General features: G+C 35.6%; 1 protein-coding gene across 1 annotated transcript in view; it reads right to left on the bottom strand.

Annotated features, from left to right (window-relative positions):
* Positions 1–364: 364 nt before the first annotated feature.
* The window catches only part of CCDC102B (coiled-coil domain containing 102B), a gene marked incomplete at both ends in the record, with an annotated part of 40,823 nt that continues 18,858 nt past the window's right edge, over positions 365–22,329 (bottom strand). Inside the window, one exon of the mRNA XM_080364147.1 lies at positions 365–637. Coding sequence (XP_080220273.1) covers positions 365–637 — 273 coding nt within the window. The remainder of the gene's footprint in view (positions 638–22,329) is intronic.

The raw sequence follows: 22,329 nt of genomic DNA, 5'->3' as shown, positions 1-22,329 counted from the left end.
GATATTTAGGGGAATAAAAAATCAGAAATAAGGCTCTTTCTTCAGTTCTTTCTTCCCTACAAAAAGATGCAATATTCAGCAAGACAGAGAAATTATTTATCTCAGAGGTTTTTTTTACTTTGACCTTCATGACAGCCCTGCAGCTACTCAAGCTTACATAATTTCTTCTGTTCCTCCCAGTCCTCTTGCTCCCTAATCTTGTCAGACTTGTCATTTCCACCTGATCCCTTTAAAAATGAAAAGATATGTCTTTCTGTTTCTGTACACTACAGAAATTCAAAGTCACTGTGTTCAAATTGTTCAGGTCCGAGAGGCAGACAGGGCTGTTCTTGCACAACACTTGTTTTAGGGACACATTTTGACATTATGAAATATTAATTCTTTTGCAGAATGCTCCCCAAGTAATCAAACTAAGGAATGCACATCCCTTATTTTTAACCAGCAGCTTACTTTGTGCATTTTGTTGATCATAATTCACTTTAGTTAGCGTTGTTTTATTTTTCATCTCCAGAAGTCCCTGAATTTCTTTTACCTGCGACTTCATTCTTCTGTTCTCTTCCTCCAAATTTTGCTTTTCTGCTTCAAGTCTCTCTCTCTTTCCCCATTCAGAGGTATTTTCAAACTGCAGTCTTTCCAGCTGGAAAGGGTTTGGGTGGGAGGACAAACAACCAAAAGAAACCTATTATTTATGGTCTGATACTAATAGCCTGATCTCAGAGTAAGGTGGACCTCTTAGAAATCAGTCCAAGATATAAGTTTTCCATATTTCATTAAGGTAAGTACTTGAATTTGAAAACGAAAAAAAACAGGGCAGTAAATGGTTCATTAATTGTACCTTTTCAAAAATAAAGCATAGGCAATATTTTAATATAGTAATAGGTAACCAAATCTTATTTATTTCTCTGCTGTTTATAGACCAATAGTATTAAAAAATCATAAAATACATTGTTTTAAATAACATTGAGAGTGATTTTGGTCTAACAGTGGCAAAGTTCACATTTTATTCCTCAAAAGGTAAAAAATCAGAACTTTTTTAGTTATAGTCTATTTGCACTTTAGAAGGATTATAATGAATATTCATTAAACTGAAGAAATTCTAAAGTATGTCTTCAGTATTAGAAACTGCTATCCTAGCAACCAGAGGAAGGATTTTCAAGTTTTCACACTACTGTCTTTCTTGAGGTAACAATAATAGTCTTTAGGCAAATATTCTTTTTTATTGCCAATGATGTAACCTTAATTTAGGAATTCATTTATCTAATCCACACATAGGAGGATTAAATATATCAACAAAAAGACATGTTACAAAGTCATACAAAAAATTGTCTGTCAACAGTTTTTATTTACTGTTCAGAGACAATTAGACAGAGGAGGTTTTGTCAATAATGTATGAAATATTCCTCAGATTTCAAAAGGAAAATCAGTAAAATGAATTTATTTTTATAGCACAAAACAGGTATGAACAGGTATTTATCAGAAGATTATTACTGACAAGTACTTACTATTAACAAGTTTTTAATAACTGGTACTTGTGCAAAGATTAGAAGAGATTAAGAAAGATTAAAAACTGATTAAAAACTGAAAAAAATACTATCTCAACTGAGATGAAAACAAGAAGAAAGATGCTAATACATAGAAGTAAAAATTTTAAAACTTTACAATTTTCAGTTCTGTGAGAACTAAAATCAATTCTTTGATAAAAGTAGAGACTGACAATAGTGCAAGGCACTCCTTGACTGAAGAAACAGGTTTATCTGTGCCAACAATTGTTTAGAAAGAGCCAGAGAGGTGTACTTTTTCAGATATTGGTTACTTTTATTTTAAAATCAATTTCTGGCAATTAAAAGCTACTGAACATGAAGCAAAGTGAATGAGGTATTACAGGATCACAGAAACATAATTCAGACCCTGTGAATTGCAACAGTGTCAAATGAAATAGTAAACTTGTCTGTTTATATGTTATTTCTGAACAAATAAAAACAACTAGAAAGTTGAAGAAGCTCATTCAGAATTTCAGAGGAAAAGTAGAAATGCTTTTTGAGTTTCTCTTGTAAGGACAAATAACATATTCAATGGAAAATACAAGTGATTTTTTACCAAAAATGATATTTTTCGAGATATTTCTCTAGCTAGTATTCTACATATGATAAACTAAAGGATTCCCCAAAAGAAAGATGGTCACTGGACCAGGCTCCCCAGGGAAGTTATGCCACCAAGCCTATTAGAGTTCAAGGAGTGTCTGGATAAGGCTCTTAGTCACATGGTTTAGCTTTAAGCAGTCCTACAAGGAGCAGGGAGTTGGACTTGATGATCCTTATGAGTCCTTTCCAGCTTGGGATATTCTATGATTCTGAATATAGAGGATGAGTACCAACTACTTCACTTAAACAGTCAGTTGTCAAAGAGGTAAAAACTGAATGGACTATGTTTAAAGATACTTTATTCCACCAACAAAAGACACTTTCTCAGCCTTTTCCTTGTCATCATGGATTATTTGCTCTCCTTAAAAAAAGAAAACAACAAGAACAAAAAATTAACAACTGTCCTCTCCACCCCAACAGCACTCCTAAAACCTAGGCCAATCTTAACATCATGATACTGTTGAAGGGCACTATTTGGAAAGAACTCTCAAACAGTTCTTAAAACTGAAATGGGCCTTTGATCTAAGATTAGGCAAACTAGCAAGTAAGAAAGAAAGTAATATATTTATTTCATACTCTGTATCATATTGGCAGACTAACTGGAAGCCAATTTTAAATTTTAAACAATTATGCTATTCAGCAGTTGCCTTTTTCATTATGGCCTTGTTCTTGTATGAAAAGAATTCACACTACAAATCTATAAGCTTTGGGGGTTGTATATCTGGCTAAAATACCACATGTATTTTATATTCATGCTCCCTCACAGTCTTTAGTGGTTATTTACCAAGAATGTACTGACAATGTGATAAATATCTGTACTGAGATTAAACAGGGCATCAGGGAAGAATAATTTTGTAACCTTATTTTTTGGGTTCTTTTTTTTTTTTTTTTTTTTTTGGTCATGTTGTACCCACTGGTGATAGAATACAAGATATTAACACCAGTGCAAAAGACAGTGTTAGATGCTCACTTGTTCCTATTGAGATCTTTAAACTCTACCCACTGAATTTCTGTGTAATAACTGGAAACAAAGGGATCACATAGCTCTATTTAGAACCAAATCTTTTTTCTTTCCCCTCCATCCTCCCAAATCGTGCAGATTTATAGTTGTTCAAATACCATCTGCTGGACTACCATCACAAAAAATACTTATTTTTCTAAATTATTATGCAGGTATAATGTCTTACAAGTACCCATGAAAGTTCTAGAATGTGAAAAAGCCCTATGTTCTTCTAAAGCAAGACATGACTAAAATTCTAAGCCTGAAAGTTCACCTTTTCAGAGTGATGACACTAATCAATACCAATTCATTTTCGTCAGGCTTCAAGTGGAGAGAAATCACAAAGCCATCCAAGGTTAAATTTCAGTCAGGCAATTAAGCACAAGATGACTACCAAACCAAGATCTGATGTCAAAGATAGATTTACTTACCTCTGTGTCTGTAAAATTTCAATTCATTGCACCCAAGATGTCTACAAGCTCAAATAATGATAAATGTAAATGTTTAATACACCAAGTACTTAAATAACTTTATATTAAAAATACTGACTTGTACAAAATCATGAATAGACAACTTTAGTATAATTTATTTTATTATAAATCATTGCTCAGTAAAGTCCTATAACTCATTCTCCGAAATACTAATTTTCAGAGTGTCAATAATCAGTGTAATCAGTGTTGCTTTCTTGTTCATTGGAGTCCTCCCAAATTATACCTTAGGCTTAATCCAAATAACACTTTCATATAATGCTTTCATAGGAAGTATTTGCTCTCTTTTCCCTCTCTCATCAATGTGTGGGGAAAAAAAAAAAAAAAAAAGAAAGAAAGAAAGTGTAGTGCCAGATCCCGACTTTCAAATTTCAAGTCAGAACACCAACTTCATAAAGTTGTCACGGGTAATTTTGTCACTTCCAGCTAAAAAGATCAGCTTTCTCTTGAGTAGACAGAATTTGTCTCCCACATCTCTGCAATGCATTCCTAATGCTACCCACACCCCAAAACCCCTGTCAGGGCCCTTCCAGCTTCCAGAGCCCAGCTGGCAGCACCCAAGGCCAGTTGACTGATATGAGCTGTTGTAAAGAGCTGGAAGAAGACTCAGGAGAGAGAAGTCTCTCTTTGCTTCAGGGCTGCTTTTAATTTGAATATTCCAGACCCCAACCTTGATGGAGCTATTATATGTTGCAAATATTTGCATTTAAAATTAACAGGAGAGGTTCACATGAGTGTAATACAGATCACAGAAAACAGCTTTGATATCCCTATTGTTTTCTGAGGAACACAGGTGTTCCTGAACTGACTAGTCTCATCTTTTTCTGTGAACTTTTAAACATATTTTATCTTGAATCGAAATTATGTCTCATATTATACATTTTAACTAATTTAGTGGAAAACTGAAATATTGCTATTAAAAGGGCCATAAAGGATATTTTTTAAGTATGAAAATAACTGAAAATAAGTGAATAATTATTTATTGGTAACATATTTGTTAATTAATCTTCCTAAATTAAAGAAGGATGCACACATTTATTTTCATTGAGACTTGAACAATATTATTTTACACTATTTTTTGTTAATTTTTATGTTCTATGTTAGTAGATAATCTAATCAAGTCATTACAACCTTTAAGCAGGATACTAATCATTTTTTACTCGATCATATTTTCAAAACTATTTAAGCACCTACTAACTCTCCAAGTAGTATGGGTACTGCATTCATCAGGTGTGAGAAATATTTCCTATGTAAGTTCAGCTACTTCTTCCATGAATTAGTTTCACTCTATTAATTTAACTAGGAACTAAAACATTTTAATGGTTTACTGATTGTTCATATAGAAGCAACAGTATGTTCACTACAAAGGCCTCAGAAAACTTGTGAGCGTAAAGTACTATTACAGCTTGTAGTTGTGCATTTGAATCCATAAACAAAGCAAGCTGCATCCGTTATACATAATAATTTATTTACAGTGAGTCAGAAGTTATAATGTTACATTCTCTTGCTGTTCACCTTACTTCAAAGATGAACTACAGATATTCACAATGGTAATGTCCCACTCAAGAATCAGAGTACTGTATTTCTAATCAAAGATGGAGGTACATTCCAATAAAACACACAAACACTCCGGGAAGTTGCTTCTCTGTCATTCATGCAGCTGTCACAAAACAAGTAAGGAAATTAAAGCAAAGCAAAAATCATGTCTGAAGTGAAGTTAGGAAGAACAAACAAAATTAAATATTTTATGATCTCTTTAATGTAATTTTGTGCTAAAAATATTGCAGGGTTATGTTCTTTCAGAATGCAAGTCTGCTTAGGCCTTTTTGAAATACTGTAAGAAGGGTCTTTTGTAACTTGGTGCTTCAGCTTCCAGGAAAGATTAAATGCAATGACTAAAGACCATGTTAGGTATTAAGTCAGTGTTCTGGATTTGTTAAAAACAAGACAAGTTTCTCTTTTAGTGAATTTTTCCTTCAGTTAAGCCCTTCTTAGTAACTGCACTTCTCTGAAGTTGGATACATGTTTTGGTAGACATAGCAATGGAATGCAAGGTCGTTGATAAGGATTCACATCCCGTAAGTGAGAGGGGCAAGGAGAAGCAAGCTGAACAGGTGACTAAAACTGACCAACTCAGTATTCCATCCCATTCACAGGACACTTAATATAAAAGTGGGAGAACATGAGGGTCTCGTCCCTTTTTTCCCTTCTCCAACTATGGCCGACATCTGGGAGGGACCCTGCCTGTCGTCCCTGCAAATCTGAGGCCTAGTGACAGACCCTGCATCCTTGAATCCAGTTCTGTTTTGCTGCAGAGTCCAACCCAGGACTTCCGGGTGCCTGTCCTGCTGCTGCTGGAGCAGTTGTGAGCTGCCAGGAATTTCTACATTGGTTTTCTATATTTTGTATTATTTTATCTATTTTATTAGCAGTACTAGCAAAACATTTTTAATTCTTTATAATTTGCAAGTCCTCTCTCTTTTTGCCTCTCTTTGCCCTCCTATTGCCCTTATTTAGTGAGGAGTCGGGGCTGAGGGCGGGGCAGGGGGAGGGGGGTGGGAGGGGGTTAACAAAGCATCTGCCATGGTTTATTGTCACCCTGCAATCAAACCTTTACAGTCAGATATTTGAGAAGGTATTCCTCTCACTATAACAAAGTAAAAAAACCAAACTAAAACAAAAAACTTTGGGAATCTGTTTCTCTCTAGAAACAAGATTTGGAGTGTTGTTTCTTTTTCAATTGAAAATCTCACCAACCTTATTTTCCAGTTACATGCCCCTCACCTTTAGGGAAAGTAACTTCTTCAATTAAAACAACAACAACAACAACGAAGATAAGAAAAAAGCACAACCAACCAATCAACAACAAAACAACAACAACAACAACAAACCCCACTAGAGTAGTTACATATATTGACGGGGTCTGTAGAGCATTTCATAACTCTACAACTAGAGCTGCTCTGTGAGGGATGCATTCCCCTGTCACTGAGCTTGAATGACCCTTGGGATCTTTTGATCTACTCAATGCTACGCAGTTTCAAAAGGCTGAAAACCACCTCATCCATCGTACTGTAACTTGTATAGATCAATTTTCCTTTCCACTACCCAGCCAGAGAAAACAAGCGTTGTGAGACCTAGTACAGCAAGATGAGGAAAACAGCTAGAGGAGCTTTTCTCTATAAGAAAGCTGATACTATATTGAAAATACAACACAAGGCAAACATTCAAAGAGTGTTAGCTGTTTTGAATGGACCAAATGAAATTTTGTAGGTATATATATATTTGTATAAAACACCTACATGTATGTGTATACACATAGACATGTTCCTGTGTTTCTTTCAAGGGAACCTGGCATTTTTTTTAATCCTCCCCTTCATTACATGAAAAAAAAAAATACATCCTTTGAATTAATCTATTAATATTGCTGCATTAAAGTCTTCTGTCTACTTTCACTTTTCACACAAAAGTATTTCACAGGAACAGTAATCTTATATTTAATTTTGAATTTTATTACTGCAACTTAAAAAATGCAAATGATACCTATCTCACTTCTACAGTGAGAAGAATTTCAGGTTTTTTTTTTTCCCCATGTAAAATATACATTGTGATATGCATATACAAAAATGTTTTAGATGTTCCCTGCTGGAACTACAGATTCTGATTTATAAAGGGACTGAAAGCCTAAATAACAATTTTCAACTTCATGTCACGTGCGAAAGAATCTCAGGATGTTTCATTTTTCTTTCAAATGTGAATATTTTCTCTCCAGAAAATGTCTCCGCAGACTCACGATAAATTTTACTTTTCAGTAGAAAGACCAGAATAATGGTGGAGGTATAGAGCAAGGTCAAGGTACTGTCAGTGAAGTGGATAATTGCTAAGGTGAATGGTGGAAATGAAGTATAGTGTACTGACCTTTTGAATCTGGATAATTGCATCTTAGAGCTAACTTACACCATTTTATGACTAATATAAAATACAGAGGTTCTGAGAAAAACAGACACAGTAAAAGGAACTCCTCCTGGTACAGCTGATTAGCTGGAAAATCTTAATGCTGTAGTTCAGTTTAAGACAACAAAGCAGTGGCTAAGGCTCAGAAAGTTTTATTGAAACTAGATTTTTCTCCTTCCCTTCAGTAAAAGGAAGATGAAGTAGGATGGAGGATATCAATTAAGCTGCCCATCCATTTTTAATGGGAGTAATGGCAGCAAAAAAAAAGGACAAGGAAGAACAGACATAACAGTTAATATGATTTCAGATGGAAAACAAAATTTTCCACACATCTCTCAGGAACAAAGGAGATTAAGAAAGCAGCAATTTTTGTTGGTTTTAGAGCAAAGTTTTGTTAGCTTCCTATACAATTTCAGAAAAGGTAGGAAAGTGTACTTAGAGAGTTATGATCTCCAGACAGAAGAAAAGCATTATAGTGAAAAGCTGTAGTTTTGATTTGATCTGACAGGTAACAATAACATAAACAAAAAAATGACAATTCAACCAGAAATTTTCTCTGCAAAAGTTTTTTTCTTTCACAAAGCTGGCACTTTTTAACAACTTTTTCGGAGAAAAATTCTCCAAACATCTTAAATAAAAGTTGTCCATACAAGATACTTCACATTACATACAAGGTCTTTTACGCAGCAAAACTGCCTGAAAACAGAAAAGTTTAACTTATGTATTTACAATCCGAACCTTGCTGAACCACATTAAAACATAAACTTCTGATGCTATTTGTCTTCACACTAATAAGCTGCAGGGAAACCAGATATGGCCTACAGACTTCTGACACAGAGAAGCAAGAATTCCTGTTTAAATAATGAAAAAGAAACTCTGGCAGCCTCGCTCAAATATCTGTAAAACATCTGTATCACCTTACACAAATGAAAAATGAAAATTCAGAATCAATATGCTTTTTTGTGCCTGTAATGACTGCACAGAGCTTTTTTGGGTTTTAAAGCAGGATGAATGAATACACATTTTCAAGATTTCTCATGTCTTCACTATGTTGTGTTTGGAGGTCATTTCCACTCATCCATGCTACAAATTATTCTACAAACTTGAAGCAGGAGACAGTCTGAACTCAAAATTAAGTGAGTCACAGGTTGATTATGAATTAGGGATCACATCACCTTCCAAAAAAATAAAACTTGTTGAAATAATGATACAGCTTTATAAAGTAATGAATTTGACTCTTACTGATCTTGTCACTACCATCACTTACAAAACTCAGCGCAAGAAAGCTCTTTGTTTCCGAAGCAAATGTTTCTTTTCTGTAACTCAGACAGAAATTCTGTATCTAAAAAAAATAATATCCAATGACCTTTTCAAAGCCAGAGCCAAGAACTCAACAGGTGTGCAGTTTTGTCAGCCATCTTCCAAGTCCTTACACATTGACAAGAAATGTGAGGATGGAGATCTGCCATTTCTCACTGGTACTTCTCTTTGTTATGAGATGTCATCTCTACCTTCTAAATATATTGAATTCATTGCAGCTGCTAAAAGGAATGACAAAAGTGCAATTTCCTTGAATATGATACCTAGCTAGATTGATTCAAATGAATTGAAAAAACAAGCTCTGCCAGAGGAGTCTACCATCAAGCAGAAGCATCATATTTCTTCATTAAGAGTGCATTGTGAAATAACATTACAATGTGTCACATAATACTAGGTATGAAGCTCTTTTATCAAGGGTCTAAAAGACACGGCATCAAACTGTTAAAGATATTTTTGGGGGGAGACAGTAGGGGAATAGGGTGGGTGGGTTATTTAGGTTTTTTGTTATGAGATTTCCACTGCTAGAAGTCTGTAAGAGCTTCGTGACAACTACAAAAGCTCCTGGATTTGAAAGGAAACCCATCAGCTTGCCTGCTTCCAAATCCAGTATTGCTGGCAAGCAAAAACTATTACTCACCATGTGTGACACTAGGCACTTTTGCAATGATTATTTACAATGTATGTGACTGTTTCTAGAATGCTCTTCCTTTTTCATCCAAAAGAAGTAATCAAAGACTACCAGATCCATAGCAGCCCTTCCACAGGAAAGGGAAGACAAATGTTGACTAACTTTCTATCTGACAAGTACTTCAATATTCAATAAAGGGAAAAACAAATTTACTCTGTTTTTTTTCTTATTGTGAGCAAGTCTGCCAAGAACACCATTTAGTCCATCAGAAAATATACTGAAGTCATGATAAATGTTAATATGCCTGACAATATCTTGAGACACCAACCTTGCAACAAACTGAGCTTTTTAATGAATGCTTATAATCATAATGATGCATGCATCTGAGTACTAGCATGTTTAGTAATCAAATATTTCTTCCTTCTGGTACTACACAAATGTTTAAGTCTGCTGCAAGCTGATATCATTACACTATGTTGACATTAAAATTTGCTAATTTACTGGAATTTATTTTCCTCTTTCCCACCTGCACACAGAGAAAACTCTTTTATGTTTATGAGTAATTTATCACAAGGGGTTTTATGCAGGAATATAAGTTGTCCATAGAGAGATAAAAAAGTTGAATGCTGGAACTTTACAACAATCACAAATAACATATGCAGAGAGGCAAAAACAGGTTCAAGAAAAGGAAAATGCTGGGAGTGAGGTAGGGAAATTTGTCCTTGATCACCTGTTCAGAAGAATCTACTATGCATTCAAGGCAAAAAGTTTTTATGCCAATGAGTATCAGAAGGAATTATCCATGTCTGTTCAAAGTTCTACTTCCAGCAATTATCTGAAAATTAAAAGCCTCAAACTACTTTTGTCTGTCTAAACTTTGAGATCAGTAATGAAAATACCAACATATTATGCACTCATTTTTATAGTCAAATTATGAAGTGTTTTTATGTTTTATCTTATTCTAAACACAAGAGTTATTTACAGATTTCATATGTAAAAAAATAAGGAAGATGACTAAACAAATACTGAAAGCTTCTTGTTGTATGCTAGCTGACTTCCCCATAATCAGAACTCATAAAGAGACTGAGACTAGAGGAATATGCAAACTGTCAGTATCTACCAAGTTGTACAGTACTACTTATTTCACATTTTCACACATTATTAACGAGCTATTACAAAAAAATTTCTAAGAAACCAGTTAGAACTAGGAAGGACTGTTAGAATAAAGATATATGAACACATAGATAAAATATCTGATAGCTGTAAGATGTAAGGACAATACTGCCAAGCAGACATTATTCTAGGTTTGCCAGAAAAGCATGTATGTTTGAATGAATACTTAAAAACAAATAAAAGTATGATTATTTTTTCTGATACATCTTGTGACTATTTTAGCTGTCACTTCTCCTATACAATGTCTGTTTTTGTATTTACACATATTTACACCCCTCAGAGCCTTATTATCCCAGGTTTCTCCTGATTCAGTATAACATTAAATAAATTTTAAATACTGTCTCCCCACTGGCCCCCAAAATAGATTTTATGATTGATGGAGAAGAACAGATAACCTGTCAGGTAAGCTATAATTAGAGTTGGGATTTAAAACTGAAGGGAACCAGTTGGTTTCCTTCTGAAATCTAGGTCTACCAAATGAAATTAAAAGGAAAAAAAAAAATCTGCCTTACTTACACCTATAGGAGAAGTCTGCACCTCTACTATCCTCAGGCTGAAAAAAGCTCTACAATAACAATATTTGCCAGTGCTCAAAAATTGGTGGTAACCAAATCAACTAAAAGGTCTCCTATCAGAAACGGAAAATACATCTTACATAGGCAATACACTGCAGTGTTTAAGTAATTACAATTACTGAGTAAAAGCCTTTGTACAAGTATATTTCATTTTGCAGCTAAACCCAATGAGCCTTAACAAAACTAGATCCACGGAAAAGCACCTACAGTCTTTCAGGACACAGTAGCCACATAAAGCTGTGGTGCTTAATTCTATATCCTTATTCATAAGAGTCTGAAATATAGTATCTGAAGTATACTATACTATTTAGAAGTCCTTTTTAGCAATAAACAAACAAATAAATAAATTCTGCCGCAAGGATTCAGGATTCTTGTAATTCTGATTGTATCTCTTCAGTCTTTCTCTAATAGATGGTGATCAGTATGTAAAAGTGTGGGAAGAACAGAAGATATTTTTCAAATGCAATATCAATATACTTTTTTCTGAAATAAGTAAGCTTTATGAAGTGCTGCTTATAGTTTATTAGTGTATGTAATCAGAAGCTACAGAGTAACAAAGTATTGATACAAAGCACCTGTGTACCTACCCCTACATTAACATGAAAATCAGCTTTGTGGAAGACCAAGTGTTATTAAAAGGAGATTTAATTAAATTAAACAAATTAAATGAAAAACAAACAAATGAAAGACCACAAAACAACAAAGGTTCCCATTTGACTTTTTTGTTTTGTTTACTTTCTCATATACTGTCACAGAGGCACCCCAAAAGTCAATTCCAGGCGGACAACAAGTTCCAAAACAGACTTTATTCTAGCTGGAAAAGTGTAGCTAACAAACCAGCTAGAAACGGTGTTTATACAATTATTTGGCACTCCGACAACATACAATATAGGTTCGGATATCAGCTGAGGAGGTTATTGGGGTACAACAACATGAGAATAATGAGGATCCACAACATGCACTCATACACTGATGAGAAACAAAACCAGAGGCCTCTCACTTCAGGGTAGCCACAAGAAATAATCACTTGCCTGGGTTAGGTGAGAGCTCACGCTTGCCTGGGTTGAGCAAAGACTTGTTCAAGGATATATCCAGCAAATAATCACTCACCCAAAAGAGGGGATGAGGCACTCTTAATCCCGGGAAATCTCCTAAAACGGTGTCCCAGTCTAAGGGGAGGGCTCCAGTTCACAGACCCATTGCTCCAAGAATACCACTCTAAGGCAGTCTTTGGCAGGGACCGCATTTTATAGTCTGGTCAGATCTGGTTATGGGCATTACAACACGGTCCAGAAGCTTCTCAGCTTCTCTACGCATCTTCTTTGCTGAGGACCCTGTCAATTGACAGAGGGTCCCACCCCTCCTGCCCCCCCAGCTGGGTGGAGGTGAAGTCACCCTGCCCCAGAGTAGGGGTGAATGTGACTGTCAGCACCTTTGTGCCACCCTAGATGTGGATGTTGGGACAGGCACAATGGGGTACAAAAGGTGCTAAGGAGCCATCAACTGCCTTATCGAAGGCCCCAGATGTCAGGGGGATGTGCAACTGCCACATGCATTAAAAAAAAAAAAAAAAAAGAACCTATCTGTAGTTAAAAGATACTGAAATTAACGTTCACACTGTGTGGAAAAATTGCACATCTCCTGTCCTTTGTTTTAGTTAGTGCATCCAGGGGAAAAAGGATTATTACATGCTTTCTTATAGCTGCATAACATTAAAGAATTTTTCCAGATAAGAATACTGAGGACTGAAGTTTTATATAAGAAAACAGTTCTGTTGAGATATAAGCCAAATGGCAAACCATTTGTAGCCTGTCTTGGAAACTGACGGGCTTTTACCCATGGTTTAAAGAGAACAAATACATAAATGCTTCATTCAATTTTGTAGCCAGGTGATATATCAAACTTGTCCACGTGTCCTGATCAACTAAGTTACTAATGCACATGAAAAATGAACTATGTACTTTATTATCTTTCAGAAGAGGACTCAGCAATCTATAGTTCAAGACACAAACTTCATACATTACCAATCCCGAAGAACACCTGTCATTTTTTTGTAAGTGTACTATGTTTCAGCTGAGAGAAGACAGAGACAAAACTGATTCCTTGGTCACATATATATATTAAAACATACACTTGATTATTACGAGCACTAATGCATCATCTATATGAAAATTTAATTAGGGACAGTAACACATAACAGTAAAAACTAAACATGACCATGTTCATCCACCTTACAAAACAAAACACAATATCAGCCTCATCTCAGTGTTCATTCTCAGTGCAGTTTTGTCTCATATTTGCCAATATAAATATTTCAATATTTTATCACCATTCCTGGTTGGAGAGCTCTCATATTGTTTGCCTGTTTGCAGTGAAAAAGGTAGCAGTCCATATATTTGCACACCTCAAAACAGAATATTTGTGTAAGAAATGTTCTTGAATTTTATCGTCAATATTGATATTGACTGGATTCCTAAGTGGTCTAGGTGAAATAATCACTGTGAGTACACTCTCCAGGTTGGAGTTGAAAGTATTCTGTTTTCAATCTCCTCTTGAATATCTGGGAACTTTGTTGGGGGCTCAAGGGAACCTTCTGAGAAATTGTGGGTGCATGCTGCTGCAACATAAGGAGCCACTGACATATCTGTTCCTTCACTATCAGACTCCTGGACCCAGACAGAGCTTCAGAAAGAGGATGCAGCTCTGCAAGTGTCAGGCTGCAGGGAGTCCCCTGAGCCTCTTGCTGGGCACATGGCCTCCAAGCCTGCCTAAGGTGTGCGGTTGTCAAGGGGCTGTGTTTCCTTGAGAAAGAGCTTTGGGAAGAGGTCACCAGACTGCAGAGCATCAAAGAGGATGAGAAACATGGACCAGAACTTCTCCGAGACCTTGCAGATTCAAGAGCCTGGACCGTCAACTGTAGAGGAAGGGCAGGAAGAGCCTATGTCTATATGAAGCTGGAAAGTAGAAATTCCCATAATGATGAATGGTGGAAGATGGTGAATTCTCACACTAGGAAGAAGGTTCGTGCCCCACCAGGTAACTTGTACTTTCAGAATAGGTTCACTGGCCCTGTGGTTGATGAGAAGACTGTCTGATGAGTGAGCCTGAGTCACTTAAGATCACTAGAAGGAAAAGGTGAATAATAGCAATAGGAGACTCCCAGCTGCAGGGCACAGGGACACCCACCTGCTGATGTGACTTGTCAGAGGGAGGTTTGCTGCATCTTAGATAGAATGAATGCCCCCACAAGAAAAATGAAAACCTGTATTTCTAAATTAAACAAAATCTCTATGGAATATTCTGTTCCTCCTACATTTTCACAAATTTGCTATAACATTTTACGTTTTTAAAGCAGGTTAAATAATATCTCTCAGTTACAAATGTCCTATCTATTAAGATACTGGGAAACATCCTGAGTTTTTCCTCATTTTTCCCATAAAACAAACATGATAAGTAAGACATATTTACTTACTGAATAAAATTAATTAAATTATCAATAATAAATTGTCCATCAAGTAATTTGTTTCTTTAAAATATGTATTGTTGTTTTTTTGAAGAAAATACTAATATTTTCTCATTTTATATTTGCCCAACCTATATATACATACGTAATTTTATGCAAACATACCAGTTAGCCTTATACCTATATTACATTAAGGGGAACAGTAGAGGAACCGAAAGATTTTATTACTTGAAGAAAAAGTAGAGCATATCTTACCAATGACAATTTTCTATCTTCTCTTTTTCATTCTGCAAATAGCATTCTAGAATCACAGAACAGCTGACGTTGGAAGGGAGCTCTAGAGGTCATCTTGTCCAAATCCCCTGGCTCAAGCAGCACCATTCAGAGCTGGTTGCCGAGATCCACATCCAGAAGGCATCTGAGTTACTCCAGTGTGGAAGTTTCAGCAACTTCTCTGGGAAACTTATGCCAGTGTTCCATCAGTCTCACAGTATAAAAGTGTTTCTTGGTGTTCAGAGAGAATCTTCTGTGTTTTGGTTTGTGTCCATGGCCTTTGATCCTGTCACTGAGCACCACTGAAAAAAGCCGGACTCCATCTTCTCTACAACTTCCCTTCAAGTCTTTACAAACATTTGTAAGATCCCCCTGGAGCCTTGCCTTCACCAGACTACACAGTTCCATCAGTCTTTCATCATATGAAAGGTGCTCCGGTCCCTTTGTCATCTTAGTGGCCCTTGCTGGACTCTGCCCAGAACTGGACCCTGCTCAGAACTGGACCCAGTACTTCAGGTGTGGCCTCCCTAGTGCTGAGCAGAGAGGAAGGATCACTTCCCTCAAACCTGCTGGCAATGCTCCCCATAATGTGGCCCAAGATACCATTAACGTTCTTTGCCACAAGGGTGTATTACTGATTAATGTTCAAATTTCATTTAATATTCTCTGTTTTTTTTCTTCACTCTGCCCCCAACAACATTACTAGGCTTTCTCTTTTGGTCAAATATAATTTTATTTTCCACCTCTGACTGTGACTAAGACCCGCACCTCTGGCCCACACCACGAAGGCCCTTACTGTTCAAATCTCTTGATTGTCCTAACTTTCCTTGGGGAACTCAATTTCAGCCCCATTCTAACACCACCCCTAAGCTTTATCTTCTGTTCAATCCTAACCTGAGCTTCTGGCTCAAACTGGGACAAAGAACTACACCTCCAGAACTTTTGTCAGCATCACTCACAACCTCACCTGTTCTGTGTTTTGCAGTTTGGATACTCTTCAGATATATTGCCCTCCTACTTCCTATGGCTTTGCTGTATTTTAAATATAATGCTCATGCTATAAAATACACCAACAACTACATTAAAGGTCACATTGGCCTTACTTGGCTGCACCAAAAGGTTGCTACACTAGTTCATTTCAGTAACTTGACTCTGCAAATTTACTACGTGGCTTAAGAACTTCCCCATTTGCTATGATCCTCAGGCTATCCAATATTAACTTTCTACTTGTGATACAGTCTAGGATACTTCTTCATACTAGCCACTTCTAAAGGTTTCCCAGTTCCTTGAAATTGTTCATAAGTCACTTTTCATTCCATCTTATACGGATCTGGAGAGAGTGACCCTCAGAGTAATTCTTAACTGCAGAACCTGAAGTTGAAGCCTTGGTTCTCATGACAGAAAAGATTACTCATTCAAGACAATAATTATCTTTCTGCATGAATAGAAAACATTTCTAATAGAATTCAGTAACTAAATACTCTTAACTTCATTATTAAGCATCCTCTCATCCTCTAGGTATCCTTCTATATTGAGGTTATATTTTCAATAATGACAGAGAACCTCAGATTCAAGTACTTCCCTTAATTAGAAAAGACACTGAATCTAAACTCCTTCTGATGTACTGGACATCTATTTGTAACATACTTTTTAATGCAAGGTCTTCAAATTATGAGTTTTCTGTTATGTGTAGCAAAATACCGATGCCTAGATAAGCATGATAATCATGACCTTACATAAAAATGGCTTGTACAAAATGCCCATTTGCTAGATTTCTACATGCAAGTGATACTTGAGATGGAATTATAATGACTTAGTTCTGAAACTGAGTTTCGTTTTTTGCCTGAAGCTGAACATAATAATTATAGTTACAATGAAGACCAATCTAAATGAACAGTAGAGAGTGGGTTTGGTGAATTTAAAGTGTTTTTTAATCTCAGTCAAGAAAAGAATTCACATTTCAGCTAATCCCTTGGAGGTTATTGCTTGAAATTTAGAAAAGACACACATCAACCAAAACTCTCAAAACCTGACAAGCCATCACTCCTCTGGAGAATGAGAACTCCAGTGTGCTAACAAGTGCATAGATGCTTTTGCTACTATGCATGGAGAGGTTCAATTTTTAATGCAGGGACTAAACAAGTAAAAATCTCCATATTAATTAACAATAAAGTAATCTAGGAAATGTACCTGAAATTAATTTCTTAAAAAAAAAAAAAAAATAATAATCACACCTTAATGTTTATATTTCACTACTGAGCAAAGGAAAACTGGAGTTCTTGACATTCACACCAAAAGGATTTGTTTGTTTTATAAACAGTAGCATGCTTTTCGTGCAGTTGATTCGATTATGACAGAACACAACAGTGGTTCTGAAAGGTTCAATACTATACATTTTGCTTTATATTTCAAAAGAAGATATAAAAGGCCTCTGCTGAGAACTCTGGTTTTTTATGACACTTGAAACCTTTTATTAAACTCTGCTTATTTCCCTTTTCATCTAGGTATAATTACAATGGCAAGCTGAAGTTGCCCAGATTAAGAGTTTTTATGATCTGAAATTAGTCCACCTCTGTTACTAGTGCTGTTATCACAGGGAGGGCAAAGGAGGAGGGTGTGGCTTTTTGGATTTTTTTCCTTCACAAACCAAATACAACAAACTTCTTCCCACAATAAGGAACACAGGCTACCACCTCAGAGGGCTGAGACTGATTAACCCAATTCTTTTCCAACATCAAGATAAAGAACAGGTTTGTTAATTTGTATGCCTATGAGTAGAAATATATATACAGACTGTATTTGAAGCAAATATAAGTTACTATTCTATGCAAAGGGGTATATGATCAAATTGTTAGTCTTAACTCGCAGAACAATGATGATTTATCTATAATATATGAAAAATATTTTTAAAAATTGGATTTTTACAGGTATACAGCATACAAATTTAATTGAAGTCCAGACTATAACAGCCTGCCTCACTTTGCTTCAAGTAGTTACCTATCGCTGTGTGTTTGGTAATGTTCTTAGTTATTATTAGTAACTAATTCAGGAACTAGAATAAGCCATGACCTATTCTAATAAACACTGTAAAAGGAAGATGATAATCTTTACTTAAAAAAAAATACAAGGATTTATCAAAAGATGATGACTGCAGAAAAACACCTGAAAACTAAACTAAACAGTGCAATGGGTAATCTCTTTCTCTTTTTTTTTTTTTTTTTTTTAAGGGGTTTTTGCAATATAGAAGGTCAACACCTCTCTGTTTCCAACTGTTTTCTAAACCAACCTTTCATCCTGACTTTATATTGCTGTATTGAGCCAAATGTATGGATAAAAAAAAGAGCTGTAACAAAACAGTAAATCAACAGTGATCAGTATGACTGGAAGCACTCAAAGCAAGTTCAAATTGTCATCAGTCTCAAGAACTTCCTATACTGTATCAGAACACTGTTCAACCCAAATTACCAGAAATTATTAAATTAATAATATTAAAGACATTACAAGAATGCTAATTGATAAGCATAGAAAATCTAAGTAAAATTATCTCAGTTTACAGTACACTTTTTGATGTAACTGCTAATGAATCATGCCAACAATACATCAAACACGACAGCAATAGTCAAAGCACTCTACATTTGTCAGGAACTATGTAAGATCACTTATCTTACGGATGAGGACTGTTGACTTTTCAAATTATTAGTTAAGTGGTGCTGGGAATAGGATGTTTGCTGTAATTGTAAATCTCTGAAAACAAATACATCTTAGATAACTAGAATACTAAACAGTGTGAAGCTACACCAGAATTTGTGATTATTACTTTCCTGTAGGCAAAACAATCCATACCAACATACTTATTAAAATTTGCAAGTCTATTTGGACTTAATGTTAAATTTTCAGGAAAATCAGGATTGCATGAAAGCTTCTTGATGAATACCAGACTATTATATCAACATTAATTTAAGTGCAGGTAATTCATACTATATACCAGATATCAAAAAGTTGCCATGCTCTGGTTCAATGAGCTTTCTCTTTACACAACAGCCTATGCTAAAAGGGACAGATTAAACCAGTATTTAAGCTTACTTTCTCTCCAAAAGTTCAACAGGATCCAAGAAATGCAGAAATTGACTTTATTCAATTAAATTTTAAAGCATTATGTTGCTTAGACTCCAGATAAATATGGTATAGAACGTTACCTCCACCCAGGTCTTCTTTCAGAATATGAACCTGAAATATACAGTCAGTTGATCTAGATCAGTAATTACATAAAGGTTATTTCTATAGCTCAAGGGCCTGCTGATAAGTGCCTGTAGAAATAGTACTACCGTTTTCACACAGTTTACATGACACCTCTTCTGTTTTATCTGAATCATACCTACAATAATATATTAACTTGGTGTTTTGAAGTTACAAATGTCCCTGAAGAATAATCTGGCACAGTTTTTAATCACTTGTTACTACAGTTTAAATTAGGAACTGATCCAAAGTTAATTGACATCAGCAGATTTCTCATTGACTTCAAGATATCACTGGTGTTATTGCTCAAACAAATAGGCAGCACAACACTGATGTTAACAGGGAGAGTTTCTTACCGTATCCAAACAAAACGCTCATTAATTTTTCCTAAGATTGAATCCTTTGTTTGAAAGTAATCTGAAAATGTAGTGCTACAGTGCAAAGGCACTTACTTCACTGCCAAACTGTTCTCTTTAAGCATAAAGACCAAAGAGGAAAATTCTTATTACTTAGTAAACAGGAAAAAAAAAATAGTGAGAGAGAAAAAAAAATAAGGAAAAAAAAAGCTGATTCTCTTCTTGTCCTACCTCCCATGAAAGTACTACTTCTTTGTTCTGGAATCAGTACAACTCTCTTGTATACACTGTAGTGAAGTCAAAAGACAATTCCATTTCAGCAGCCAAAATTAAACAGTAAATCTGACTTCTTATGCCACACACACAAGTTACAAGTTCGGAAGCACAATCACCTATTCATTCTGAAAGACGTATGAATATAACCATATCCTAGATGACAGGTATGAAGCTACATCTATTCTACCACTAAATGTTTAGGAACTTTCTTTCTTTCATACAACATGACAGGATCCTTTAAAAACAAGATGCTTCATTCCAGTTGCCCGTGTTTTCCCCTCCAAAAATGCAAAAAATTAATCAATCCATTTGTCATATAGTAAATCTGAAACTCTAGATTACTACTGAGCAATGGTTTTCACAAGTATTCATGCCTCGCATAGACTTACAACTCAATACAGAGAGATATTCCCAACAGTCCTGCTGACTCTGCAATGGAAACTTCACAAGTACAAAGGTGTTATATATAGGGTAAATAAAGTACCATTTACGCATTTCTTATTTACATTATGAGAAGAGCTTGCAAGGTGACAGAATTAGTTTCCATGGTGTGCAGATTTGACTGAAAGGAGTTAATTTTCTTCATGCAGTTACAAATCGTTCTTTTTTTTGTAGCTATTATGGTCATTGTTTGGATTAAGTTTGAGAACAGGAGGATAAACACCCTGGGACATAGTTACTGTTTTTCTTCCGGTGTCTTTGAGTTGGAACAAACAGAATGTAAGAGCTTGTTGTTATCTTAGTTGTTGTCTGAGCCAAGGTCTTTCTGAGCTCTCTGCCCACAGGTGTGAGGCAGCCAGAAAGGGGGACACAGATGGGGCAGACCTTGTCCAGGCTGATCAATAAGAATATCCCATGCGATTAGCATCATACTTCATATTTAAGGGGAGTCAGGTTTTCCAGCTAGGGAGACAGAGACCCATTCCAGTTGTGCTCTGTTTTAGTTGACTTCCATTCAGGAGCTCCTTTTGTTTGGCCTTTGCCATCCTGCTGTTTTGCAGTGGCCTCTGGGCCTTTCTGTCTTTTTCTCTCTTCCCCCAGGATCACCTGTTTGGGACCAGGGTGCTCCCTCTCTTCCTGAGAATAGCTGCTCAGTGTAGAAGGACTTAGTGAGGAATTGCATTGAGTATCTTTTATTGTATATTCTATTTTTTTGTATATGTTATTTGGCTGTCTTATTTTTTGTTATGTGTTATTTGGCTGTCTTATTAAACTGTGTTTATCTCAATCAACAAGCTTCTCTCTTCCTTTTTGATTCTCTCCCCTATTTAGTGAGGGGGAAGGGGGGAAGTGGGCAAGTGGCTATTGTGATTAGATTGCTAGCTCAGGTTTGGTTTTTTTTTTTAGTAGCAAGGTCAAATGTCATGCCTAGGAAAGAGCATTTTATTTCCAAACATTAAGTAAAAGAAAGATCTAAGGCTATTTTCCTGATTAAACGTCCCCCCAAATTAGTTTTTGTTGTTGTTGTTTTTTTCTGTGATACATTGCTATCCTTATTTGGATAAGGATAGACAAAAAACTATTACATCATTAGGTACAAAATACTTGTATCTTTAATTCAATGTCTTTAACATGTCAGGCATTAAATTCAATTTTGCGCATTTTAACACTTCTTACATGTCATTCATTACAGGTTTATTTGTTTTTTAAATATACTGCTTATTTTAGACCAAGTTATTTACTTAAACAAGAAAATAAGTGAATACTCAAACATAATCCTGAAGAGCAAATTCAGAATATTTATACATATTCCATAAAATATTTTAGGGGTGATTTTTGTTAAACTATACACTGTAAAAAATTCATTTCTGTACAGGGCCGTATGGTGAACTGAACACACAAATATGTTATTAACAAATAATTTTCTCATTATTTTGGACTTCTCCGTCTAAGCTATGAAAAACTTTTTTTCCTAAAAATGCAACGCCAACCTCTAGGACAAAGATTGCTTCATGTATATAAACACAAAAGTACATATATACAAGTGTGTGTTATATTCCTCCCTTGTCTTCAAAACATTTCCTCACCAGTTTATACCTTCTGCTGGTGGCAGACCAGCAGGCCAAACGGTCCTCTACAAATGTTACAGCTTTGGTGTGGTATGCTTTTCATAGAAAAGCAATATGCCCAGATAAGTCTCAGTATGCACACATATTATTCTTCTAAAGTTATTTCCTCACAGAAATGAGTTTTCATCTTTCAGTTGTAACAGAATGCCACTAAATAAACATCCTTGGTCTTGGTCTGTATTTTCATTGCCAAACACATAACTAAGATGCAAGAAATATTGGCAAGTACAACTCAATACAGTTTAAATATCTTGTTAGAAGCTAATATAAGGAAAAAAAAAAGTCAATGAAACAGATTTTTCCAGCACTTTCCAAATTACATTTGTAGGAAAACAGGCAAGCAAATGGAACCTTGATGCTATGCACCATCACAAATTATA

Source organism: Nesoenas mayeri (assembly GCF_963082525.1).
Source record: "Nesoenas mayeri genome assembly, chromosome: 2".
Lineage (NCBI taxonomy): Eukaryota > Metazoa > Chordata > Aves > Columbiformes > Columbidae > Nesoenas > Nesoenas mayeri.
Note: the sequence above shows the minus strand (reverse complement) of the source record. Positions and strands in the feature narration are given on the sequence as shown.